This window comes from Lepidochelys kempii, chromosome 15, assembly GCF_965140285.1.
Source record: "Lepidochelys kempii isolate rLepKem1 chromosome 15, rLepKem1.hap1, whole genome shotgun sequence".
In the NCBI taxonomy this organism is placed as follows: domain Eukaryota; kingdom Metazoa; phylum Chordata; order Testudines; family Cheloniidae; genus Lepidochelys; species Lepidochelys kempii.
This window is the reverse complement of record NC_136394.1, coordinates 1,706,551-1,733,990: the sequence shown is the minus strand read 5'-3', so window position 1 is coordinate 1,733,990 and position 27,440 is coordinate 1,706,551. Positions and strand designations below refer to the sequence as shown.

General features: G+C 56.6%; 1 protein-coding gene across 1 annotated transcript in view; it reads left to right on the top strand.

The window, feature by feature from the left end:
* Positions 1-3,176: 3,176 nt before the first annotated feature.
* CABP7 (calcium binding protein 7) overlaps positions 3,177-27,440 on the top strand; it is an 80,746-nt gene continuing 56,482 nt past the window's right edge. Inside the window, exon 1 of the mRNA XM_073312516.2 lies at positions 3,177-3,850. Within this exon, the coding sequence (XP_073168617.1) occupies positions 3,745-3,850 (106 nt within the window). The 5' untranslated portion in view covers positions 3,177-3,744. The remainder of the gene's footprint in view (positions 3,851-27,440) is intronic.

Sequence of the window (27,440 nt, the reverse complement as noted above, 5' to 3'; positions counted from 1 at the left end):
GCCACCAGCAGTGGCTGGTGTTACCCATTGTGGGTGTCCTTGGCTCATTATAGTTACGCTGTAACACGGCCCCTGGCCACTAAAGCCATAGCAGCTGCTAGCAACAAAGGAGGAGCTTGTGGCTAAAGCTGAAATGTGGGAGTCAGGAGGCTTAGGCTCAACCCTGTGACCTTGGGCAAGCTGTGTCTGCTCCCTGTGCCTTGATTTCCTCTTACACACAGTGGGGGCACTGATACTGATCCAACCATGCAGGCAGGGAGGGGCCGTGTGAGGTTTGGGGAATGTTTGTAAAGTGCTTTGAGCACCTCAGCCAGAAAGTGGTTAGAAAAGGACAACAGGATCATGGTGAAAGCCATGCCCATAAATACAGAGCGTAAGCCAACACATCCCCTGTGAGAAACCATTTAACAGCCAACGTGCCGGGGAAAGGTGGCCACCAGTTTAAATTCCTCTGCGGCTCTGCGCAAGCAGTGGCCATGAGCCAGGGATTGGTTAGGAGTGTGCCATGGCACTTCACAGGCAGATATGGGGTTGAAGTCTCCACCTGGAGAAGCCCACAATCTGAACAGGCCAAACTTGAATCCCAGCCCACACACATAGTGCCCCGCCCATGTGCTGCTCTTCTCACTGCTTGGATGAGATGGGAACACAGGTTCCATGACTTAGACTCACAGACTTTAAGGCCAGAAGGGTCATCATGACCATCTGGTCTGAGCTCCTGCACACTGCAGGCCACTGAACCCCACCCACCCACTCCTGTAACAGACCATAACCTTTGGCTGAGTTACTGAAGTCCTCAAATCCTGATTTAAAGACTCCATATTACAGAGAATCACTCCTTACTAGTTGAAACCTGCAAGTGACCCATGCCCCATGCTGCAGAGAGGGGACATTATTCAATCCCTGTTCTCTCTGTTGGGACAGCCCACAAGGGAAGGGGCCATTTGTGGTGGTAGCTATTACAATATGGACGCACCTGGGGCTGGACTGAGATCCAGCAAACTCGTTTCACACCACCGCCCAGTTCCTATCAGGTGGTAACGACGTGCAATTACTGTTTCAGTGCATCTCCTCTGCAACGTCGCACCTGTCCTCTGCTCCCTACACCCGCTTCCCATTGAATATTGAACTGAGTTCATGGTCTCAGTCCTGATCTTCAAGGTGCTCCATAGCCTGGGAACAGGGCACATAAAAGTCCTAAAGCTCCAAGATGGACTGTAGAATGAACTCCCCAGGAACTAAGAGCCACCCCAAACCTACCTCACCACCTTCCACTCCAAGGGCAGGACACGTTTCATTGACCATGTCGTCCTGCACATGCTTGTCCCCCGGTGGAAGGACAGATGTTACTCACGTAGCTTAACGCCGGACTGGGAGATGCTCTGATACTACCATGATGAGCGCAGCATAAGCTCCTGTTAGAACAGAACAGAACTGCACAGGCTCTGTCTCCCATTGCCGGGCCCCTGGAGCCATCCAGTCCCTGGCAAGCCCATGAGACTGATCTGACTGAAATATCTTCATGCACATTCCACAATGCCCCATTTCTCACCACTTCCTCCAAGCAGTTGGGACCTACCTATGTTCACAGAATCATAGAATATCAGAGTTGGAAGGGACCTCAGGAGGTCATCTAGTCCAACCCCCTGCTCAAAGCAGGACCAATCCCCAATTAAATCATCCCAGCCAGGGCCTTGTCAAGCCTAACCTTAAAAACTTCAAAGGAAGGAGATTCCACCACCTCCCTAGGTAACCCATTCCAATGCTTCACCACCCTCCTAGTGAAAAAGTGTTTCCTCATATCCAACCTAAACCTCCCCCACTGCAACTTGAGACCATTACTCCTCGTTCTGTCATCAGCTACCACTGAGAACAGTCTAGATCCATCCTCCTTGGAACCCCCTTTCAGGTAGTTGAAAGCAGCTATCAAATCCCCCCTCATTCTTCTCTTCTGCACACTAAACAGAATCTTATCTGTTTAGTCTGCAGAAGAGAAGAATGAGGGGAGATTTGATAGCTGTTCCCTCAGTTCCCTCAGCCTCTCCCCATAAGTCATGTGTTCCAGTCCCCTAATCATTTTTGTTGCCCTCCGCTGGACTCGTTCCAATTTTTCCACATCCTTCTTGTAGTGTGGGGCCCAAAACTGGACACAGTACTCCAGATGAGGCCTCACCAATGTCAAATGGAGGGGAACGATCACGTCCCTCGATCTGCTGTCAATGCCCCTACATATACATCCCAAAATGCCATTGGCCTTCTTGGCAACAAGGGCACACTGTTGACTCAGATCCAGCTTCTCGTCCACTGTAACCCCCAGGTCCTTTTCTGCAGAACTGCTGCCGAGCCATTTGGTCCCTAGTCTGTTGGAGACAGGAGACTGGGCTAGATGGTCTGATCCCGTCTTAGGTTCTTAAACCTCCTCATTGTACAGCTTGTTCACATTCACAGTGCGATGGGGGTCCTAGCACCCATCTCCTACATACTTTACATGTGTGTGACCTAGTTGGCTGGTGAGAACCTGCGGGAAACATTGCCAGTAGGATGAGACTGAGATGGGCACTCGGCCCTGCTTGGCACAGGAGGACCTGCTGGAATGTATTGGCCTTCCCCATACATCCCTGCACAATGCGCAGCGGGCCGCCCAGCTGGGCACTCCTGACCCACAGGCCTCTCCCACAAAGCTGGCAGGCGCTCTCCAGCAGTGCCCGGGGCAGAGTGCTGAGCCTCCTTTGCTGCCTCCCTGGCTCCCGGCAACTAATGGCAGGATCCAGGGGCCCTCTCACAGGCCATGCCGCCCTGCGGCACTGCACAAGAAACCCCCTTTCTGCTCCAGCTGCAGAGATGGGCAAAGGGATGAAGACAGAGGCAGGCAGCCTGGTTTCTGCCCCCGGACAAGGGGGCACCTAGGCCTTGTGGGAACTGCGCTGAGCACGGAGTCTAGGAAGCCAAGGCCAGGGAGCACTAGCCAGTGATGGGAGCAGGCTGGGGCAGCTCCTCTCCAGGGGTGGGGTCAGCCTGAGCCCGGTGCGAGAGAGGCCGATGTCCCTGGCCCTCCTCCCGCTCCCTGCAGGCGGTTTCAGCGCTTGGTTCCGCGGTGGCCGCTCAGATGTTCACTTGCCTGGCGGTGGGGGGAGCATGTGCCGCCGTGAGCCAGCCAGAGGCAGGCAGCGCACAGAGCGGAGCGGGAGGTTGCCAGAGCTAGTCTGGTGCAGAACTCCGGCTGGGGAACTTAGCGCACCGGGGTGGGGGCAGCCCATGCTGCCCCCGCGGCACCTGGCCCGAAGCCATGCCAGGCCCCCAGAGGCCTCTGGGCAGTGGCTAGGTGGGGTCCCTGCTTCTGAGACTCCCCGGGTGAAACACTAGGGAGGATGCCCAGCCGTGTCCTGCCGCCTGCCTGAGCCGCGCGGAGCAGCCGAGGCCGGGGCTGCCGGGATGGGGAGCTGGGTTTGACTGGACCGAGCCGCCGGCGGGACCCTTTTGCCCCTGGGGTTTTGCTGGGGGACCCGAGACGTGCGTGTGGAGGGGCGCAGGGAGGCCAGCGAGGCTGTCACCTCCCCCGCCGCCAACCCGAGCCGCCCGCCCGCCTGCCCCAGCCTGTGCCGGAGCGGGGCCGCTCTCGCTCCCCGGGGGCAGGAGGACTCGCGGGGCAGGGGGGAGCCCTCTCTCCGGCCCCGCGCTCCGGCCCCGCCAGGGCGCCTCGGATGAGAGCGGGGGCTCCAGCGGGGGCTCCGGGCCGCTCCCACCATGCCGTTCCACCCGGTGACCGCGGCGCTCATGTACCGGGGCATCTACACCGTCCCCAACATCCTGGAGCAGCACCCCGTCGAGATCCCCGAGGACGAGCTGGAGGGTGAGTGACCGCCGGGCGGCGGGGCTGCCTGGTAGGGGGGCTGCAGAGGGCTCGCGGGGCGGCTGCATCTCGGGGCTCCCTCCCTTTGCGGGGTCACTTCGCCCGGCAGCCCCTCGGGGGGGGGGCACCTGTTTCCTGGGAGCGGGTCGCGGCCGGAGTTTGGCAGCGGTCAGTGGCGGGGGCAGGGACGTGCCCGCTGCGGTCGCCAGAGCCAGCCTTGCGGAGCGCGGCCGGGGCTCCGGGGCATTGATGGCTACCGGGGGGCGGGATTCCACTCGGGGCCGGCGTGGATGGGCCGTGGGGCGAGCCAAGCGAGCTGCCCAGCAGGCGGGGGAGGGAGGGACGTGCCGGGGGGTGGGGGGGGCAGACAAGCGTGCCAAGAGGGCTGGAGAGCGGTGGGGAGCAGGGCAGGCTGGGGCGGGGGGAACAGCTCCGGTGCGGAGGAAAGGGGAGCAAGGGGCGGGGGCCAAGCGCTAGAGCAGAGGGGACCTCCCAGCCCGGGTGCGGGGGACTTTCCTGTCAGGGCAGGGCCCTGCTCGGGGCCGGGGAATCACCCCCCGCCCCAGGGCTGCTCTGCGGCTCCGACTTGAACCTTCCCCAGCCGCCGTCCCTGTGCCGGTGCGGCAGCGGGATGAGCCGCGGCGGGCAGGGAAGCCCTGCAGCCCCGGGCGCCGGCAGCCAGCCACCGAATTGGCATTCCGCTCGCGTCGGCCCCGGGCGATCCGTGCAGGGCTCACGCCTGCCAAGCAGCCCCGCCAGGCTCGCAGGCGCCCGGCAGCCGGACAGTGCGGGGAGCGGGGCCAGCGCCGTCAAGGCAGGGGCGCAAACCGGGAAGGGCGGGGGAGCCGGGCCCTCGGTGCGGGGGTGCGGCATGCAACAAGCGATTGATCCGCGGCCACGAGGGCACCGTGACGGGGCCCGGCCGAGCCTCGCCTTCCCCGCCTGGCGTGGGTCACCCTCACAGGGCCCGGCCGACCCTCATCGTACCCGCCTGGCGTGGGTCACCCTCACGGGGCCCGGCCGACCCTCGTCGTACCCGCCTGGCGTGGGTCACCCTCACGGGGCCCGGCCGAGCCTCCTCGTCCCCGCCTGGCGTGGGTCACCCTCACGGGGCCTGGCCGAGCCTCCTCGTCCCCGCCTGGCGTGGGTCACACTCACGGGGCCCGGCCGAGCCTCCTCGTCCCAGCGCGGCGTGGGTCACCCTCACAGGGCCCGGCCGAGCCTCGCCATCCCCGCCTGGCGTGGGTCACACTCACGGGGCCCAGCCGAGCCTCCTCGTCCCAGCGCGGCGTGGGTCACCCTCACGGGGCCCGGCCGAACCTCCTCGTCCCAGCGCGGCGTGGGTCACCCTCACGGGGCCCGGCCGAGCCTCGCCGTCCCAGCGCGGCGTGGGTCACCCTCACGGGGCCTGGCCGACCCTCGCCATCCCAGCGTGGCATGGGTCACCCTCACGGGGCCCGGCCGACCCTCGTCGTCCCAGTGCGGCATGGGTCACCCTCACGGGGCCCGGCCGAGCCTTGCCGTCCCAGCGCGGAGTGGGTCACACTCACGGGGCCCGGCTGAGCCTCGCCATCCCAGCGCGGAGTGGGTCACACTCACGGGGCCCGGCCGAGCCTCGCCGTCCCAGCGCGGAGTGGGTCACCCTCACGGGGCCCGGCCGAGCCTCGCCGTCCCAGCACGGAATGGGTCACACTCACGGGGCCCGGCCGAGCCTCGCCGTCCCAGCGCGGAGTGGGTCACCCTCACGGGGCCTGGCCGAGCCTCGCCGTCCCAGCGCGGAGTGGGTCACCCTCACGGGGCCCGGCCGAGCCTCGCCGTCCCAGCGCGGAGTGGGTCACACTCACGGGGCCCGGCCGAGCCTCGCCGTCCCAGCGTGGAGTGGGTCACCCTCACGGGGCCCGGCCGAGCCTCGCCGTCCCAGCGAGGCGTGGGTCACACTCACGGGGCCCGGCTGAGCCTCGCCGTCCCAGCGCGGAGTGGGTCACACTCACGGGGCCCGGCCGAGCCTCGCCGTCCCAGCGCGGAGTGGGTCACCCTCACAGGGCCCGGCCGAGCCTCGCCGTCCCAGCGCGGAGTGGGTCACACTCACGGGGCCCGGCTGAGCCTCGCCGTCCCAGCGCGGCGTGGGTCACACTCACGGGGCCCGGCCGAGCCTCGCCGTCCCAGCGCGGCGTGGGTCACACTCACGGGGCATTAGCCATTGTTGCAGGCCTAGCACAGCGTATCACAATCGCACAGCATGGGAGGCTGGCGCGGCCTTAGCACGTTATGTCACAATCTTATGACATGGGTGATCGTTACTTTTAAACAAAAGGGAACCCCACTGCGCCAGAAGCAACTTTCACTTTCCTATCCCCGCGAGCAGGGGGCTTGTTCCGTGGAGCAGGGCCACGGCGGGGTCACGAGCAGCTAGGACTTTTACATCCCCACGTATTTCGACCAGAATAAGACGTGAGTGTTGCTTGTGTTGCTTTTCTAGAACAGCACAAGCCAGGGAGCTGCCTGTGTGTACCGTTGTGTCACACGAGCACACTGACCAGCTGTTGTGGTGATCGCAAGCGGGGCGGCGGGGCTGTTCCTTCTCCGTCGTGTGGCGCGGCCAGCCCCGGGGGTCTCCTGGGGCAGGATACGATGTGAGCGGGTTTGCTTTTCTTTAACTGGTCGCACTAGGCCGGGGCTGCGCGGCCTGGGCGGCTCTCGCGGTCCCCTCGCAATGCGGATTGGCTGCCACTCCCGGTCGCAGCGGGTCGGGCTCTGAAGGGAACGACTCCTGCTGGCCTGTCCTGAGAACAGCGGAGTCGCAGGGGCCGCTTCCGTCGCTCTCCCCCGTTAACCCCAGCGGGGAATCTCTTCTTCCGCTTTCCAGAGCGGACACAGGAGGGAGCCAGCCGCGAGCCTAGGGGCCCCGTACAGCTTTCTCCCTCCCTCACCCCCACCGGCATCCCCTTCACTGCCTCTGCCAGGGGGTGGTCTGCAGGCAATCTGGCAGCAGGAGGCAAACCACCCTCCCCTCTGCCTCTCCTCCCTGCTGCTTGAACCCAGCCTGCCCAGAAAGGCCTGGCAGCGCGAGGTGCTTAGTCCCTGCTGTGCCCACACAGCTGGCATTGCAACGTCCCCTTGGGCTGTCCTCCGTGCAGTGAGTTGCGGGGAATCTCAGTCCGACGCCTGGTGAACAGGCATGTCCCCAGCTCCTTGCAGCCAGACTGAGCAGAGAGGCCAAGGACCGACAGGATCGCAGAGACTGAGGTGCCCGAGAAGTGGGCAGGGTAGGCTTGAGGCACAGGTGTGAGGCTGGGGGCAGAGAAGTTGGCCCTGCCATTGTCTCTGTCCTGTGGCTGGAGAGAGGCCCCCCACCCCAGCCCCAAAGCACCTCCCCGGCGCTAAATCCCAGGGCTGGTCCTTGACATAAGGCGTCTCGCCACTGCCTTCCCCAGAAAACCTGGTCTCAGGACAGATTTGGACGGGAAGCTTTCTGCGGCCCAGAGAGAGGAAGAGAGCAGGCAGAATGGACAGCCAGTGCTTTTCAAGTGCAGAAAAGACCTTTCAACACAAATCCGCTGCGCGAAACCCTTGGGCAGGTTTTGGTTTCATCCCCATGTGGAACGGGCACAAGTCTCGAAACCAGCAACGTTGGCACAGAACGGGATTGCCGTGCCCTGGCCAGGTCCGCAGGCTGCACAGAGGGTGGCCACATTGGCTGCCAAGTGGCTGCCGCACCCCAGCTAGCTCCCTAAAAAGCAGCAGTTTAGCCAGCATGGCACAGGCCGCTGCCCCATACAATCCCGCCTGCGAGCCTAGGTACATATTTGGGCACCTCACCCATGCTACCTCCTGAGCCACCATGGCTACCCTGCTCACTCGGGCAGGCCTGCCCGTGCCGGCCTGATTGCAGCATAGGCAGACCCGAAAGGAGAAAACATCGCAGCCGAGAGCAAGATTCCTCCGGGCTCTTTGATGTCACTCAGGAAGCAATGGGGCAGGTGACACCAACGACGCTCGCTCCCTGCTCTGTCCCTGCCAGGCTGCTGGCATGTTTGGCATAGGAGGGTTCCTGAGCATCTGGATCACCATAGGCACGCCAGGGCCTGGAGTGCCAGGAAATTCAAAGCCCCTCTCCCTTTTCCTCATGAATATGGTCCTCCCCTCCACCTTCTCAAGTCTCCCCCTGCTCTTTTGTGGATATGCTACAACTTGCCCATTCCCTCCCTGAATCATGGGTACTGAGGAACATAGGAACTGCATGGCACAGATCATTGGACCCTCTAGAGCAGTGTCCCCTCTCTCGGCTGTACTGGACCAGACCCATGGTCCATGCAGTCCAACCAGCTGATGGCTCCGTCCCTTTGGTGTGAAGTCTCCAGGGTTGTTCGCTGCCCGACGCGAAGCCCCAGAGCCCATCTCGCTGGATGACGTGGGGCTGCCGTGCGCTCTTCACTGCGCTCCCGGCCGGCCCCACCTGCTGCACAGCGGTAGATGGGGAATGATGCTCGATTAGTTTGGGGCTCGTGATCTTTGCAGGAAGTCGGGGGCTTCCCTGGTTCTTGGGAGGCCTGGGTCTTTCGGTGTCACTGTAACCTGGTGATTCGGGTTTTGTAGAAACCGTGTTTCACTCTGAAGGGAGCCTGCGCTCTCGGGCAGAGGTAGCGGAGTCGAGACGGGTGGGCGCCCGGGTATGACAGCCGGGCTGCTGCTCCTGCACTCACACTGTCTGGTTCTTGCTTCCTGCTCACCCGCCTTTCTTTCTCCCCCTCCATCTCTGCCCTTTTCGTTCCCAGTCTCCCTCTTTAAAGGGAGCAGGAGCCCAACAACCCAGGAATACAACCCAGGAATACCCAAATGCCTCCCTGCTAGAAGCCTGCTGAAACCAGTGGGCTTCCCTGAGGAAGAGTTTGGTGCAGGGTCTTGGAATTAGACTGTGAGGAAGGATGATCCCATAGTTAAGGCTCCCGGCTGGGACTCAGGAGATGTGGAGTCCATTCTCATCTCTGCCACTGACTCCCTGTATGACCTTGGATAAGTCTCTTAGCCTCCTTGCCTCTTGCGATGCTCCCTGTCTCTTGTGTATTTAGACCAGGGGTGGCCAACCAGTGGCTCCCGAGCCACATGCGGCTCTTCAGAAGTTACTATGCGGCTCCTTGTCTAGGCACCAACTCCGGGGCTGGAGCTACAAGCACCAGCTTTCCAGTGTGCCGGGGGGTGCTCACTGCTCAGCCCCTGGCTCTGCCACAGGGCCTGCCCCCACCCCACCCCTTCCTGCCCCCTCCCCTGAGCCTGCCAGGCCCTCGCTCCTCCCTGCCCCCTGATTCTCCTGCACACCACAAAACAGCTGATCGGGAGGTGCGGGGAGGGAGGGGCAGGTGCTGCATCCGGGCTGCCGGTGGGTGGGAGGCGCTGGGAGCGGGGTGGGTGAGCTCATGGGGGGCTGCTGATGTATTACTGGGGCTCTTTGGCAATGTCCATTGGTCAATTCTGGCTCCTTCTCAGGCTCCGGTTGGCCACCCCGATTTGGACTGTAACTTCTCCAGGCCAAGGACTGGATCTAACTGCACAGTGCCCAGCACAATGGGGCCTGCATCATGGCTGAGGTCTCTAGCTGCCACTGTAGTACTGAGGAGTTAACCCAGCCCTACCCATCAGTATTCACAGCGTCTCTGCATAGATTAATGCCTAACCCTGGGGCTGTCTCCCACCCTGGGGCCGTCTCCCAACCCCAGGGAGTTCCCCAGGTCAGTCACACATACATTTCCTTTTCTCTGTCCCCAGGGAATGGGGTGGCCAGGTGCTCTCAGCCAGACGTGTCTCCGCCATTACTCATTATCAGGCCCACTGTCCTGTCTCCTCCTCCTCTCTGCCTTTCCTGCCTAACCAGCCTTGTCTTCTCAGACATATCCCCCTCACCCCGGCTCACCACTGTCCCAGACAGCTGACCATTTCCACTGCAGCATCTTCTCTGTTCATCCTTCTGGAGTGGAGGGGCCAAGCTGAACGTAGCAGCCAAGGTGAGGCTGAACCATTGCTTCAGAGCAGCTCCCTGCACCTCTCAGGATGCTCCTGCATGCAGTGGGCCCTTCCAGCCAGCCCCTCCCTCAGCCCCCTCCCATGCCCCTGTTCTTCTTGGCCCCACACTCTGCTCCAAGCCCCCTCCTGTCTCACACCAGCTGCCCTGTCTAAGCCCTCCCATATGTAATAGAGCCTCACTCCCTGGTCCCACGCCCCCGCCCCTCATGCATGCAGTACACCCCCGGTCCCTGCCTTGACCCTCTCCCTTTGGGTATGAACTATGTCCCCCATTTCCTGCTCTGCCCTCTTTTCAGTACAGCCTCCCTTCCCCACCTCTGACACTCTGGAGCCCTGCACTGGGCAGAAAGCTTTCAGACCAGCCCATCCAGGCAGGAGTGTGGCTGATCAGATCCAAAATCACCTACCTCAGAGCCCTTCCTTTGCTGTCCCCTGATCTTTCTTTATGGCTGAATCCCATGACTACTCCATGCTGCCCTGCCTCACCCCCCCATGCGCTTTTACGGGTAAGCTTTCTGACTAGCCACCCAGGTACTCCTGGTCCTTGTCATGAGGGTTGTGTGCTAAAGCCCCTGGTTGGTTTCCTCAAACGTAATCCATCATTTCCAAAGCCTGGTGGGATCATAAACCAAGCCTCCCCCGTGAGGGCAGTAAGTGTCGTTATCCCGGTGTTACAGATTGGGAAACTGAGGCACGGGATGTGAAGTGACTTGCCCAAGGTCACCTAGCAGGCCATTGACAGAACTAGGAATGGAACCCTGGTGTTTTGGGCAAATAGCTCCCCCCATCCCCCAGCGCTCAGCCTACTAGATAGCGCTGCCCATCAGATCACCTTTCCCTCTTAAATCAGCAATGAAAGGAGCCACCGCAGCCATCTCAAACCAGGGCACTGATTAAATTCTTCCTCCTAATAGGGCCCCAGATCAGGGTATTTATCTTAGAAGAGATTGTAAAACTGAAATCATTTCCTTTAGACAGGAGAGGAATAAGAGGGGACCAGAGTCTATGTAATAGGGACTGGGCTAGAGAAGGGAGATTCAGCACTTCTGTTCTCTTTCCTAACACAAGAACAAGGGGACAAACAATGAGATGTAGGGGGCACAAAACCAAGCAATTTTCACACAGTGCACAATCAGACTGTGGAACTCACTGCCACTGGAAGCTGCCACAAGAATTTATAGCACGAGTCAGAAAGGGATTAGGCATGTATATGGACATTGAAAATATGCAGTTATCCTAACTTTTAATAACAATTGTGGAAGAAAGATAAAACCTGGTGCTTCAGGGCTTAAGCTGGTCTGTCACTATTACAGACCAGGTCAAATCTAATATGGGGTCAGATTATCTCATACCTGCTACTACTGGGTTCTTACACCTTCTGCTGAAACGCATGGTGCTGGCCACTGATGAGAGAAAACAGGACTCGGTAGACCTGCCTATGTTCCTATCGAACCAAATGCCAGGGTATTGGAAGGTGTAGGCGTTTATCAGACAACAGCTTGGTGGTGGCTGCTGGGGTGCCCTGAGCTGGAGGAGGGGGGAACATTGCCAATTCCCTGGTGTTCCTCTGCCACACAGGTGAGAGCATGTCCAGGCAATCTATCAATGTTTGGGTGGGATGCCCCTTTCTTTGGGGGTACTCGATCCTTAGCTCAGTGGTAGCAGGACATCCTAGAGCTCTGCTGGGATGGAAAGAGCCAGCACAGAAGACAATGGGCTGCTCAGGGCAGTGTTTTCATGGAATCAGGACATTCCATCCACTGAGGGGTCCCTTGGCACAACACATCAGCTCCTTAGAACCATGTTATGAAGGACAATGTTTGTGTTTAACCAGACTCACCCCATGGATCCTGAGTTAGCAGGGATTCCAAGGGTGGGAAAACTACAGCTCATGGGCCAGATCCAGCCTGCCAGCCATTTTAATCTGGCCCTTGAGCTCCCACTGGGGAGTGGGATCTGGGGCTGGCCCTGCTCCAGCGCGCCAACCAGGAAGCGGGGTCAGGGGCCACTCCACACAGCTCCCAGAAGCAGCAGCATGGCCCCCCCTTCAGCTCCTACGCTTAGGGGCAGCCAGGGGCTTCTGCTCTGCATGCTGTCCCCAGCCCAAGTGCAGCCCAAGTGCAGTCCCTGTGGCTCCGGGAACCACAGCCAATGGGAGCTGCAGAGGCAGTGCCTGTGGACGGGCAGCATACAGAACTGCCGGGCTGCACCTAGTGTAGAAGCCAGAGAAGGGACATGCTGCTGCTTCTGGGAGCCGCTTGAGGTAAGCGCTGCCCGGAGCCTGCACCCTGGAGCCACCCCCAAGCCCCAACCCTGATCCCTCTTCCTCCCTCTGAACCCCTCAATCCCAGCCCAGACCACCCTCCTGCACCCCAAACTCCTGATCCCCAGCCCCACCCCAGAGCCCACACCCCTGCACCCTCTTCTCCCCTGCACCCCGATCCGGAGCCCCCTCCCGCACGCTGAACTCCTCATTTCTGGCCCCACCCCAGTGCCCACACCCCCAACCAGAGCCTTCACCCCCTCCCACACCCCAACCCCAGTTTTGGGAGCATTCATGGCCCGCCATAAGTTTCTACTCCCAGATGTGGTCCTTGGGCCAAAAAGTTTGCTCACCCCTGGATTAGACCCTCTCCCTGGCCAGGGAATCTTGTCCTGAGAGTTACAGGTCCAGATCCCAGCACAGGACACTTTGACAATGACCCCACGGAGGGGTCATCTGAGGAAACTGAATCTAGGACCTCTCCATCTCAAAGCATGAGCCTCGACTGCTAGATCTAAAGGAGCAGCCCCAGTGATTTGGCAGCAGTAGCCGACACCTAGAACACGATGTGTCCAGCCCCTAGCAGGGGAACACAGATCCGTACTGTGGTGATTTCCCTTTGCCAGATGTTTTCCAACCCTCCTGGAGGGTAACAGAGGAGAATTTCTGTTCTAGTCTGGTTCTTATACAGCCCTCATCACCATAGCACATGGGGAAGAAGCAGGTAATCCATGGACACGCCCGCCTGCCTGGTCTCGCTGTTTGACTTTGTGTTTTGTAGCAGCCATTTGTTGATATAAATACATCAGAAGGATCAATTCAATTAGGCCTCTGCTCCTTGGCATCCGCAAACTGTTGCATATGGATGAGTTAGGAGCGGGCATGGAGGCAGAGGGTCCAGGACACACAATACAAATCAGTGACAGGAGGAATGGGACAGAGACGGTGCCTTCCCTTATGTCTAAGTGCCAGGCACACCAGCAGCACAAAGGAAAGGATCATTCATTTTAATGAAGCTCAGATCATTAGCTGATGTCTGTAAGTACCTTGAAGATGCCAAGTGTAATTAATCCTCACAACCCCCAGGGAGGTGGGGGAAGTATTAGCACCATATTTCAGATGGGCGAAATTGAGGCACACAGGAGTCAAAGCCAACATTTCAAACCTAAAGTTAGGTCCCAATTCTGAAAGTTCGGGCTACATCTGTGGTTACTGGGAGCTTCTTAAAGCAAGGCTGTGGGACAGCAGAGAAAGGCACAGTCCTCGGGATCTGCGCTGCAAGGACACCCACCCAGTGCTGACTGAGGTCTTGTTCACACACACAACTAGCCCTGGTTGCACTGAAATCAGTTTTAAAACCTATTTAGCTAAATTGGTGCCAACCCTGGCCTGGCCTCTGATCTCAGTTCAGACCTGGTTACGCTGGCTTAGCTCCTGCCCGCTCACCGCTGCCAGCTAAGCAGAAATAAAGCCAGTTAAGTGCAATTTAAGAGTGTCCACACAGCGGCTTTGCACCAGGTTAGTTAAAGCCATGCAACTTTGTGTTTAGAGACCAGGCCGGAAAGCCCAAAGCCCCACCCCAGTATGCAAGAGGCTCAGTGTAAGAGTCTCTGGGCAGTTCCCAAATCCTGGTCAGGAGCTTGGAGGGGATGCCCTAGGGCCCTGCAGTTTGTATTGGCAGCCAAGCTTTGGGGTATGTATCCATATGGAATGGCTAAGCCCTCCGAGGCCTGCCTGCCTTTTTATACCATGACAACCACCCTGTCTTTGGCAAGACACCTTCGCCCCACCTCCTGCACCCATCCTGCTCCCAAGTCTCTGCCTTTTGAGCACCTCCTCAGCAACATCCCACAGTGAAAGCCTGACCTCAGTGAAGCCAATGGGAGATTTACCATTGACGTCCATAGAGCCAGGATTTTGCCCCAGCAGGGACCACACCTTTTACACAGGGTGGATCTGTTCAGAGCAGGGTCTGATGAGCAGTAGCAGCCCCTGCAGCAAGAGGTGTGAGTGGAAGCAAACAGGAGCAAGGTGATGGCCAGACAGAAGGGCAGGCAGCTGTCTCCCACTTCCTGCTCATCCTGGATCCTGACACGAGCCCTGGGAAAACTTGGCCCCAATTTCACAGCTGTGTCCTGAATGCCACGTTCTAATCAATCCACGGTGCAGTGATGGAGAGCCATCCGAGAGCTGCTTAGCAGCGCCGGGGCAGTGAATGATGGGTTCGGCCCAGTTTCCAGCAGACAGGTATTCATGTCTCAGAAACCACCACCACCAGAACTAACTGGCAGTCTCAGCAGAAGGCTGGGTGGTAAATGGGTTATGGAGCCTGAATTCCCTCTGTCAACTACAAGCATGTCTACGCAGGACACTCTAGGAAATTAATCTGAATTAACTAAAGGTGTGAATTTAAACAGCATTATTAGTTAGATCGCATTAAACCCGTGTGGACGCTCTTTCCAAATTAAGGTAACCTTAATTCGCTTTAAATTTAATTCACTTCCAATGTTAATTTGGATTAACTTTCCAGAGCATCTCACTTATAGAGAAGCCCTGAGAGGCGCCCCCTCCAGGGCAGAGCTGGGGAACCCTGCCCAGCTCTGAATCATTTCAGCAGCGAAGCAAACCAGGAGGGGAGCTTACTTGCTTTGGTGGATGTCATTGTAACGCACAAGTGGAGAATAGGGGCCTTTGTTGCTCTCTGAGTGGCTGGGCCACATAGGTGGCTAACAAGGCTGATGCTGCAGCTGGCTAAAAGGGTTCTTGCTTTGGCTCATGTGGGACACTCAGCTTTTAGCACTGTGAGTCGAGGGTTCAAGGTTGCATCAGTGCGTGGAGCCAGAATGCGGCTGGGGAAGTGCGAGGGGGACAAAAGACAGGATCTGAAAGGCATGCAGGCCCAGAGCAGCGAGTGCATGCAGATGGGTAGCTGTGCAGGGGCACTTCCCCCAAGCTAGCCCCAGCAGGAGGCACTGGACTGGTGGGGGAAACCAGAGTGCGGGACTTTCAAGCACAGTCTGGAGGCCTGGTACGGCATCCAGGCAGATGGATTTTCAGACTAAAAGTTGATTTTATGGAGGAAAAAACCCACATGATATGTACCAGGTTTTACCAGGGGGCTTAACTGTAACTCTCCAGAGGCACCTGGGCCCTTAGAAAAGGAATCAACAGCTGTACCCAGAGCCAGTGGGGCCAGACTAACACCCACTGGGTCTTCCCATCTCCCCAGGGAGGCTAGCCAAGCTCTCTTCAGAGGGGAGGAGGCAAATGGGGGGCTCCCAGCTGGGGCACCTCTGCTTCTGCCTCTCCCAGTGACAGAACCCCAGTTGGGTATCTGCTGCTCCCATGTCAGTATGCCCTGCCTGGGGAGCGTGCTGTCACCATAGGAGGGGGCTGAGGGCATAGAGGCAGGGAGGGGACACACACACACACCCCCTTGCAGGGCAGCCAACTCAGCATCTTTCCTCTGCACTAACTGTGCCAACCTGGCCCTGAATCCTCCCTCCCCCACCCAGCTGGAAGATGCTTGGATCTGGGGATCTTGGTTTTAAAACGCACCACAAATGGCTTGAGTTGAACAAAGGACGTTTCCCTGAGTTCCAGTGCTGGGCTCTGCAGGAGCCCCAGGGAGAACAGAGGCCATTAAATGACAGCTAAGCAAACACACTCCAGCAAGGGCTGCTACAAGCCAGAGACACTGAGCTTCTTAAAGCTAGAGACACAAGGGGGACCTGGGCATCCCATCTCCCAGCCCTGCCACTCACTTCACTGGGAGGGGAATTTGCCCAGACACCCACAACAATCATTGTCTAGCTGGGCAGAGCGGTGAGAGCCCCGAGGGAGGGCACAGAGCCACCCACCATTCTCTCCCGCCCTTGCTGCGTATTGGCCCTGCCGACAGGCATCCTTCCAGCCCGGATGCCAGCGGGGAGCAGGGAGAGGAAGCACACGCATGCCAGTGCTAACCCGCTGTCTGCTACAGACTAGCAATTGGAGGGGCCTCAGAGGAGAGCAGCACAAGAATTGCTGGGCCCAGCCCTGGGAATCACGAAGGAGAGAGCGGGCGAAGGCAGTGTGGCTAGGGGCCAGTAGCCCCTGGGCTGTAGTCACTTACTGGCATATGGCTAGCACCCACAGAGGCTAATGGGAACTGCCACCCCAGAGCGGGTCCTTCAGCCCCAAGCTGCGCAGTTTGCGATTCATTATTAATAACTAGCATTTCAGTGGGGACACCATTAGACTCAGTGCCCCTTGGCAACTCACCATGTAGGGCCCCGATTCGGGTCCCCTTGCACTCGCCATGGAGCCCCTCCCCCCATGAGGGGACCCACTGATCTCAAGGGGGGTGCTTAGGAAGTCAGGTGCCATCCAGCCCGAGGAAGGGTGAAAGCTGAGCCTAAGTAGATGGAGCCCAGACCAGAGGCGGAGAGCAAGGGGGGGGGCTAGCGCTGGCTGCTGCTGACAGAGCTAGGTTGTGGCATGAGCCAGCGTGGGCTCCAGTCCTAATCCTCACCCTGCCATCAGGGCCCTGAGTTATCGGAGACCAGGCGGCTCTTTGGGCACCTTTAAAAACCCTGACCTTTGGAGCTCTGCAGTGCACAGCGCACTGACTGGATGAAGCCTTGGGAAAGCAGCCCTCTTTCATCCAATGTCCAAAACAACCCCTTGGGGCACCGCCTGGTTTTTAGTCCCAGCCCCCATGACTCCCATTGGCTCCCACTGTTATTTCCATTGCTCCCAGGAAAGATCTTGCTGCCAGTAGGGGGCCCCCTTTGCACACACTCCAGTAGCAGAACAACAAGTCTTCCTGCCTCAGTTTCCCCACAAAAGGAACCCTCTCTCATTGTCCATTCAAAGTCCCTTCTCTGTGCATAATCTGTTCAGGTACACCAGGGCCGTATTTCCACAAACCCTTGTAATGAAGCCATTCTTGATACACCCACCATAAACATACAAAGGTACAACTGCTTTTCCATTGTCTCTGCAGGGACACTACCTCCAGATCACCCTGAGAGCCAACAGCAGCACTGTGTTCCTCATTCCTTTCACCCCAATGCAGGGCCCCCACTCTCCAGACCCCCCCCCCATCTGAGAGCAACCAGTCTCCACAGCCCCAGGAGAGCTCCCCAGTGTCCCACTCCCCAGGCAGGGAGTCCTACCCCTGCTTACAGCATGTCCCTCCCAAGCCCACTATCTTGCATCTGAGCTCTGCTTCCCCTGACTGAGCTGGATCTGCCCCTTTTGCCACAGCCCCAGCCTGCTGCTGATCAGGGGCCCCAGCTTTGAGCAGTGCTCCCCAGCTGTTCCACCGCAGCTCAGATCTCCTGTAGTGCTCTCCTACTGCTTCCTACTCCTGGCACCTCTCAGACAGCCCTTATCTGCCCATCTCCTCCCTCTGTAGCCAAGCCCAGGTGTCCTCTTTTAAACCTAAGGGGGGGGGGGTAGCTGACCAGTCACAGGTGCACTGGGCTCTTCCCTCTTAAAAGGCTAGTGACACTCCTGTCTCCAGCTAAGGAACTAAATGGGCTACTGGCCATCATGACCATAGAGTCCCCATCTGGCTGTGTAGCTAAGGGCTGCAGACGCTGGCAGGCCCAGGCTGCTAAGGGGACGGGGACGGGGACGGGGACGGCGGACACACCTGGGCTGGTGGTACCTAGGTGCCAGTTGTGACAGAAGTGGAGCCGAGATGTAATAATCTGCAATCACTTTATGAACAGTGTGTGACCTGGCCAGCAACGGGAAGCTATTTTATAGTGGGTTATAAGGCTTTCCGGCGTGAATCTGATCCACCTTATACCGGGACTGTGGGAAGAACAGATGGTCCTTGTGTTCCCTTCTAACCCTATGATTCTAACAACCAGGCAAGTAACTCAATGGCTTGCCAGCTAAGAACATTTAGTGCACATTAGGAAGACAATGGGGTCCAGCTACTAACTTCAAAGATCCTGCGTCTTGTCTCCAACACCTGGTTTTGCAGTCCCACCAGAACAAGGCTCATGAGCTCCCATCATCCCAAATCTGCCTCCAGATCAGCCTCTGGTTCCAGCAGATCCACCATCCTTTGCCAAGTAACTTCCCCATCAGAAGCTGTGTGACTGACCAGCTGGTTGGACATCAGAACAGTCTGGGAACTCCCTGGAGGAGCAGGTCTCTTCCAGACAAACCAGCCAAAGGCTGCAGCCACCTTGCCAGAAAAAGGAAGAAAGATCAATCTCTCTCTCTCTTTCTTTAGGAAAAGCAAGCAAAGCAGTTGTAATACTAGAGCAGGAATTGGGCTGTAACAAACCTGCATCAAAAGGCACGCCAGTGCAGACTGACCTTTTACGCTCACATCCAAGTTACTCGCTTCATACACACGCACACCGGGGAAAGCACTTTTCAATTCCCAGCAGACCCGACCTGCTCTGCTCCACTTTCGAGAGGTAGGAGTTCAAGCATTGTGTATTCTTAATTCAATCACAGACAGTTACATTGTTTTTTCAGGTGTCTTGCATTAGTAAAGGTATTCTCACAGCACCAGATTTAAGAAGGGAAGTTCCTGGCTGAGCTGTACATCAAGGTAGAACTGAATTATAAGGCCATTCCTCCCCCACCTTACACGTTATCAGTCACAGACTTTGGTCATGTGCATTATGATACTGCTATTTGCCAACAGCAAACAGTGTCTAGCACCCCCCACCCCCCCCAAGCCAGATGTTCATGAGCAAGACCTGGGCAGCTCAGCTATAAATCAGGTAAACTATTTCCCCATTTCTCTCCTTTCTTCTCTCCTTTACAGACAGCTAGCTGAGCCCGCAGGCCTCCTTAAATCTCAGGGGAATCTGACATTAGGCCGTAGCTTCCAAATCAATCTGAGAATGTTGCGTTGTCACCCCACTGCAGGGGCACAGTTAGGGTTGTTGAGGTTATTTGAGTGTGATTGTGTTGTGTTATGGCAGAGCAACCTTAACTCTGAATTAGAGTTGCCAACTTTCCAATTTCAGAAAACTGGACACCCCTACCCTTTCTCCTCCCCTGTGACCCCACCCCGTGCTCCCTCCTCCAAGATCCCACCCTCTGCTCACGCCTCTTTGCCCCCCACACCCTGCACCCAGCTCGGGGACCACCACACTCTCCCCATCCCACCAGTTATATGCAGGGGGGGAGGCTCTCTCCATAAGCCACTCACTCAAGTCACAAGAAGTCTGTGGAGAAGCTGGGAATAGAACCCAGGAGTCCTGGCTTCCAGCTCCTCCTGCCTCATTGTAACCACAAAACACCATTCTCCTCTCTAAGACAGGTGTCCTGACTCCCAGCTCCCCCACACCAGCTGCTCCAGGACCCCCAACACCGAGGCAAGGGACGGTCCCAAACATGCCCAGGCATCCCCTGCCCATCTGGGTCCGTGGAACTGGGAGCAGGGAGCTGCTTGCTTCCATCTGGGGAACTTGCCCCATTGTTTGTAGCTGCCCCCCTGGCAGCCACGACCCACTCTCCCTGGCTGGCTCCAGAAAACATACACAGAAATATTGGTTCTGGGGTCTCCCCACTTCTCCCAAGGGGTTTAATGAGCCTCCTGTTTCCTCCACACCCCACGGTGAGGGGCTCTTGGGGCACCAGCTCCTGGGCTACCTCGCCTGCGGCTGGGGCAGGCTGACTGTAAAGGCCCCGAGCCTGCCAAGTTCTGCCGCCCGGAGTGAGCAGGCACCCAAGTTCCCAGGGTTTGGTGCTGGGGGATGGCCAGCCTCCTACCTGGTGGTGATCGCGTCGTGCATGGAGCCAGGATTGGCAGCCCAGCCCGGCCCAGCCCTTCAGGGGAAGTGGCCCTGCACAGCATGCCAAGCCCAGATCCCTCTGCAGCTTTCCAAACAGCCCCTCTTCCAACATCCGTGCCCCACAGGTTGTGGGCTGCCCCCTTCCTTCTTGCAGCCTCGCTGACATGCTCAGAGCTTGCCCTCTCCTTGTCCGCTCTGCTTGCAGCTCCAGTGCGAAAGTGTGGTGTCCACCCTTCCCCAGGCCAGCCCCCTCCTCCGCCAGAGCCACCTCCCCAGGCTGCAAGGGGCCCTGTAGCCACTGCTGAGGCTTTCCGCAAGCAGCTGAGCAGCTGCTGGTCTTCCCACCCTCTTGGAGGGGAGGCTGATTGTGGTTACTCTGGTAACCGGACAATGCCAGGTCCCCTTTTCGACCGGACTTTCTGGTCAAAAACCGGACACCTGGCAATTCAGAGTCTGAATTTTAATGTTAATGCCCTTGAAAGGTGATATGCAGACAGCACTCTGCCATGTGCTTGCTTCTTGATGCCATCTGCGCACCTTGGAAGAGTAATGCTAGACTGCAGCCAGGGCCAGGTCTTCAGCATAGGCAATTCACAGACAAAGACAATCGTTGCACTGGAGGAGGGTACCAACACAATAAGGAAGGAAAGGGAATCTCTATTACCCACCCCTCCTGTCGCCCCTCCCCACATAGACTCTCCCATGTGGGTGGGGTGAGAGTGGGGCCAGCCTGCCCTGGGCACATGAGGGGGGATCATGTGGGGAGGAGCTGGGAGCTCAGGCTACCCTGGGCATAGGGTGGGGGGGACCATGTGGGGAGGAGCTGGGAGCTCAGGCTGCCCTGGGCGGGGGGGGGGGGGGGGAAAGGGAACAGATGATGTGGGGAGGAGCTGGGAGCTCAGGCTGTCGCTCGTCTCAGGTACAGTGACACAGCACCAAGCCGTTTGCTCTCAGCCCTGGTCTACCCGACGGGATTAGGTCCAATTTAGCCGCATGAAGTCGATTTTAAGATGACTGCGTCTACGCAACCAACCCCCTTCCTTCGGCCTAAAGGGCTCCTAAAATCGACTTCAGTTCTCCCTGCTGAGAGGAGTAGCACTAAAATCAACCTCGCCGGGTTGAATTTGGGGTAGTGCGGACACAATTTGATGGCATTGGCCTCCGGGAGCTATCCCAGAGTGCTCCATTGTGACTGCTCTGGGCAGCTCTTTGAACTCTGATGCTCTAGCCAGGTACACAGGGAAAGCCCCAGGGAAAGTCTGAATTTCATTTCCTGTTGGTCAGTGTGGCAAGCTCAGCAGCACAGGGGACCCTGCAGTCCCCCCAGAATCGCAAACAAGCTCCAGCATGGAGCAAACGGGAGACACTGGATCTGATCCCTGTATGGGGAGAAGAGTCTGTGCAGGCCGAACTCTGATCCAAAAGAAGAAATGCAAATATATGTATATGTGCATGCCAAAATCGCACAGGGCATGGTGGACAGAGCTACAACAGGGGCACACAACCATGCCACCTGAAAATCAAGGAGCTCAGGCAAGCCTACCAAAAGACAAAGGAGGCAAACGGTCACTCCGGGTCAGAGCCCCAGACATGCCGCTTCTATGATGAGCTGCATGGCATTCTAGGGGGGGACCCTACCACTACCCCACCCCTGTCCTTGGACACCTGCAAGGGGGGAGTCTCACACAACAGGGAGGAGGATTTTGTGGATGAGGAAGAGGAGGAGGAGGAGGAGAATGCGCAGCAGGCAAGCGGTGAATCCGTTCTCCCCGGCAGCCAGGACCTTTTCATCACTCTGGAGCCAATACCCTCCCAAGGCGGGATCCCCGATGCTGAAGCTGGAGAAGGCAGCTCTGGTGAGTGCACATTTGTCACTACAGTACAGCATTTAAAAGCAATAGTGTTTAATGTTTGATTTGCCCTGAAGAATTGGGATGCATTCGGGGCCAGTACAGCTACTGGAAAATTCTGTTAATGTGTCTGGGGATGGAGCGGGAATCCTTCAGGGACATCTCCATGAAGCTCTCCTGGAGGTACTCTGAAAGCCTTTGTAGAAGGTTTCTGGGGAGGGCTGCCTTATTTCGTCCTCCACGGTAGGGCACTTTACCATGCCAAGCCAGTAGCAAGTAGTCTGCAATCATTGCAGCACAAAGCATGGCAGCGAATGGTCCTGGGCTTTGGTCGCATTCAAGCAACATTCGGTCTTTATCTTTCTGCGTTAGCCTCAGGAGAGTGATGTCATTCATGGTCACCTGGTTGAAATAGGGGAATTTTTGTAAGGGAACAATAAAAGGACCCCATTCATGCTGGGTTGTTTGCGCTTGGCTAAAAGGGATCATCCCAGAGAATAGCCATGCGGTGGGGTGGAGGGAGGTGTGTGCTGCATATCCACCCGAAAACCGCAGCCCCTCCTTTTAAATGTGAAACCCAACCGGCATTGCTTGCTATTGGAAAGGATGGCACTGCAGTTTGAAACCATTCCCACGTGTTATGAAGGCGGAAAAAGACAACCCCACATACCAAAAGGCTTAGCATGGTTGCCTGGAAACTGAATTCTGTTGCCCAGCCGTGTGTGATGTGTCACCATACCGGCAGGTGCTCAATATAGAAGGCAAAATGTGACCTTGTACCTAAAGCACATGTGCTATCTGTTGTGAATTGGTTGATTCACTGTGAAAGAGTCTCCCTTTTTCTCAGAAATGTATCATCTTAATTTTAACTCTCCCTTTTTATCTACCCCCAGGTGCAAATGTTTCTATGCTCCCCCTATCATCTCCATCCCTGAGGTTATCACAGATTAGAAGGTGAAAAAACGCACTCACGATGACATGTTTTCCGAGCTCATGCAGTCCTCCCGCACTGATAGGGCACAGTTTAATGTATGGAGACATTCAGTGGCAGAGGCCAGGAAAGCATTAAGTGAGCATGAAGAGCAGAGGCAGGAGGCGATGCTGAGGCTAATGGAGGAGCAAATGGACATGATGGAGCATCTGTTGGAGCTGCAGAAAAGCCAACAAGAGCACAGACCCCCACTGCATCCATTGTATAACCGACTGCCCTCCTCCCCAAGTTCCACATCCTCCTCACCCAGAAGCCCAAGAACGCGGGGGCGGCAGGGAGAGGCTCCAGCCACCTAGCCACGCCACTCCAGCGCGCCTAACTGTGCTCTTCTAATCACCCTGGTGTCTGGATGCTCAAAATAGGCCTCCAGTTGATTTGTCTCAACCTCCCACCCCACCATAAACGTCTCCCCCTTACTCTCACAGATATTATGGAGCACACAGCAAGCAGCAATAACAATGAGAATGTTGGTTGTGCTGAGGTCTAACCTAGTCAGCAAACAGCGCCAGTGAGCTTTTAAACATCCAAAGGCACATTCTACCACCATTCTGCACTTGCTCAGCCTATAGTTGAACTGCTCCTTAGTACTGTCCAGGCTGCCTGTGTACGGCTTCATGAGCCATTGGAGCAAGGGGTAGGCTGGGTCACCAAGGATAACTATTGGCATTTCAACATCCCCAATGGTAATTTTCTGGTCTAGGAAGTAAGTCCCTTCTTGCAACTGCTCGAACAGCCCTGAATTCCTAAAGATGTGAGCGTCATGCACCTTTCCCGGCCATCCCAACTTGATGTCAGTGAAACGTCCCTTGTGATCCACCAGTGCTTGCAGCACCATTGAGAAGTACCCCTTGTGGTTTATGTACTGGTTGGCAAGGTGGTCTGGTGCCAAGATAGGGATATGCGTTCCGTCTATCGCCCCACCACAGTTAGGGAACCCCATTGCAGCAAAGCTATCCACTATGACCTGCACATTTCCCAGAGTCACTACCCTTGATAGCAGAATGTCAGTGATAGCATTGGCAACTTGGATCACAGCAGCCCCCACAGTAGACTTGCCCACTCCAAATTGATTCCCGATTGACCAGTAGCAGTCAAGCGTTGCCAGCTTCCACAGGGTATCGCCACTCGCTTCTCAACTGTCAGGGCAGCTCTCATCTTGGTATTCCCGCGCTTCAGGGCAGGGGAAAGCAACTCACAAAGTTCAAGGAAAGTGGCCTTACGCATGAGAAAGTTTCACAGACACTGTGAATCATCCCATACCTGCAACACTATGCGGTCCCACCAGTCTGTGCTGTTTGCGAGGCCCAAAATCAGTGTTCCACTGTATCAACCAGCCCCATTGCCGCCATGATATCCCAATTGCCACAGCCCATGCTTTCAGGAAAGTCTGTGTCCATGTCCTCATCACAATCATCCTCGTGCTGGTGTCTCTTAGCCCAGTTCTGCACATACTCCAGGATAATGTGCAAGGTATTTACAATGCTCACAACAGCAGCAGTGAGCTGAGCAGGCTCCATGCTTGCTGTGGTATGGTGTCTGCATGGGTAACCCAGGAAAAAAGGTGTGAAACAATTGTCTGACGTTGCTTTCACGGAGGGAGGGAGGAAGGGGCGATTGACGACATGTACCCAGAACCACCCGCGACAATGTTTTTGCCCCATCAGGCATTGGGAGCTTAACCTAGAATTCCAATGGGCAGCAGAGACTGTGGGAACTGTGGGATAGCTACCCACAGTGCACAGCTCCGTAATTCAATGCTAGCCACGGTATTGAGGACACACACCACTGACTTAATGCTCTTAGTGGGGACATACACAATTGACTGTATAAAATCGATTTCTAAAAATCAACTTCTATAAAATTGACCTAATTTCATAGTGTAGACATACCCTTAGGGAGGGCAGGCCAGATATTACAAGTACATTCCCCTAGAGGGGGGCAGGGAGCAAAGACAGAGAAAGAAGGGATGGAGAAAGGAGATGGAAAGACAGAGGGGAATGGTGGGAGTGATAGGAAGAGAGGAGGGTGGAGGGGGGAATGGTGGGCTATAAAGTGGAGGGAGAAATGGAGGGACAGGAAAGGGGGAGCAGGGAAATGTGGAAATGAATGACAAGGGAATGGAGGGAAAGAGAAAGCAGGAGATGGAACATGGGAGACTTGGGCAAGGAGAGAGAGGAAGGAACGAGAGATGCAAACAGGAGAGAAATGGGGGAAATCAGTCTGATAAAGGATGAGTTGTGGTATAGAGATGACAGAGTCAGAGTGAATGGATGTAGATCGATTAAAAAGCAGGTCTGTGTGTGGCAGACACACCCCCGTGGGAGAAGGAGGGAGGGAGTGTAAAGGAAGCCCCAATCATGGGGCGTATTTGTACGTGCGTGAGATCCCTAGGGTAGCTAACTTTCTTCTTTCCAGCTCGGTGTTCCACCCTGCTTTGCCACAAGGCCCTGCCCCCATTCCACCCCTCCCCCAAGGCCCCACCCTTACTCTGCCCCCACTCCACCCCTCCCCTGAAGCCCCACCCCACCTCTTCCGGCCCTGCCCCTGCCCACGCTCCTCCCATCCACCACCAAGCTGATAATCAGCGGGGCTGGTGTGTGCTGAGCGCCCACTATTGTTTTCCATGCTCCAGCACCCACAGAGTAGGCACCTATGGGAGTGTGTCCCTGTGCATATGATTGAAAGATCCCCGTCTATAAAACGTAAGGACTTGCTGTCACCCCATTCTCTCAGGCACTGTAACTCCACAGTGACGGGATCATCATGTTTTAAGCTTATCTGACATAAAAACAGTAAAGACCTTGCTGTCTGATGTCAACATGGAGATGTTGACTATATGTTGACTATATGTCAACATGGAGATGTTGACTGATGCACTATAAGGTGGGTAGAAAGCTGACTAGATTGTCGGGCTTAACGGGTAGTGATCAATGGCTCCATGTCTAGTTGGCAGCCGGTATCAAGTGGAGTGCCCTAAGGGTCGGTCCTGGGGCCGGTTTTGTTCAATATCTTCATAAATGATCTGGAGGATGGTGTGGATTGCACTCTCAGCAAATTTGCGGATGATACTAAACTGGGAGGAGTGGTAGATACGCTGGAGGGGAGGGATAGGATACAGAAGGACCTCCAATAGACAAATTGGAGGATTGGGCCAAAAGAAATCTGATGAGGTTCAATAAGGACAAGTGCAGGGTCCTGCACTTAGGACGGAAGAACCCAATGCACAGCTACAGACTAGGGACCGAATGGCTAGGCAGCAGTTCTGCGGAAAAGGACCTAGGGGTGACAGTGGACGAGAAGCTGGATATGAGCCAGCAGTGTGCCCTTGTTGCCAAGAAGGCCAATGGCATTTTGGGATGTATAAGTAGGGGCATAGCGAGCAGATCGAGGGACGTGATCGTTCCCCTCTATTCGACATTGGTGAGGCCTCATCTGGAGTACTGTGTCCAGTTTTGGGCCCCACACTTCAAGAAGGATGTGGATAAATTGGAGAGAGTCCAGCGAAGGGCAACAAAAATGATTAGGGGACTGGAACACATGAGTTATGAGGAGAGGCTGAGGGAGCTGGGATTGTTTAGCCTGCGGAAGAGAAGAATGAGGGGGGATTTGATAGCTGCTTTCAACTACCTGAAAGGGGGTTCCAAAGAGGATGGCTCTAGACTGTTCTCAATGGTAGCAGATGACAGAACGAGGAGTAATGGTCTCAAGTTGCAGTGGGGGAGGTTTAGATTGGATATTAGGAAAAACTTTTTCACTAAGAGGGTGGTGAAACACTGGAATGCGTTACCTAGGGAGGTGGTAGAATCTCCTTCCTTAGAGGTTTTTAAGGTCAGGCTTGACAAAGCCCTGGCTGGGATGATTTAACTGGGAATTGGTCCTGCTTCGAGCAGGGGGTTGGACTAGATGACCTTCTGGGGTCCCTTCCAACCCTGATATTCTATGATTCTATGTCTCTCTACTTGCCTTGTATGCACGCAAAAGGCACATTTCTGTTCTTTGTTTTGCTGGCATTATCGGCATGAGCAGCATGCCGGGCCCCGCTCTGCCCACCCCTCCAGCCAGCGCGCCGGGCCCCGCTCTGCCCACCCCTCCAGGCAGCGCGCCGGGCCCCGCTCTGCCCACCCCTCCAGCCAGCGCGCCGGGCCCCGCTCTGCCCACCCCTCCAGCCAGCGCGCCGGACCCCGTGCTCCCCAACCCTCGCCCGCAAGGCAGCATACTGAGCCTGGTATCTGGTATTTCAAGCTGGATTCTTCGGACATTGCAGATAGGGTTATCGCCTGGCTGCTTTTTGACTGGCCTAGCTAGTTTTTTAAGGATTTGTCAGTTGCCAGAAAAATAATTTCAGCTGAGTCTGCGGGGTTTTTTATATGGGGCTAAAGATTTGCATTGTTCTCCCAAATGCTCATGGTAAAAGTTTCTGTGTCCAGCTAAAGATGCTGCAGTGTTTCCACTTCTGCAGTTTAAGTGATAACAGATCAACCCTGCTGAATATACAGCAGCTATCTGCAAGGGCAGGGCGCAGGTGTGTGAGAGAGGGGTTGAGTCACATGAGAGTGAGGAGCCGTGCGATGGTATCCGGCTGAGCTGTCTGTGTTCTCTCACGAGACCCTGTAAGTAGCAGTTGAAGGGGGGGTTTCGGAGTTGCCTTGTGGTTGGGGTTGCGGTGGGCTTCCCATGGTGGGGGATGGGTGCCGGGGCTTTTGCATTTCAC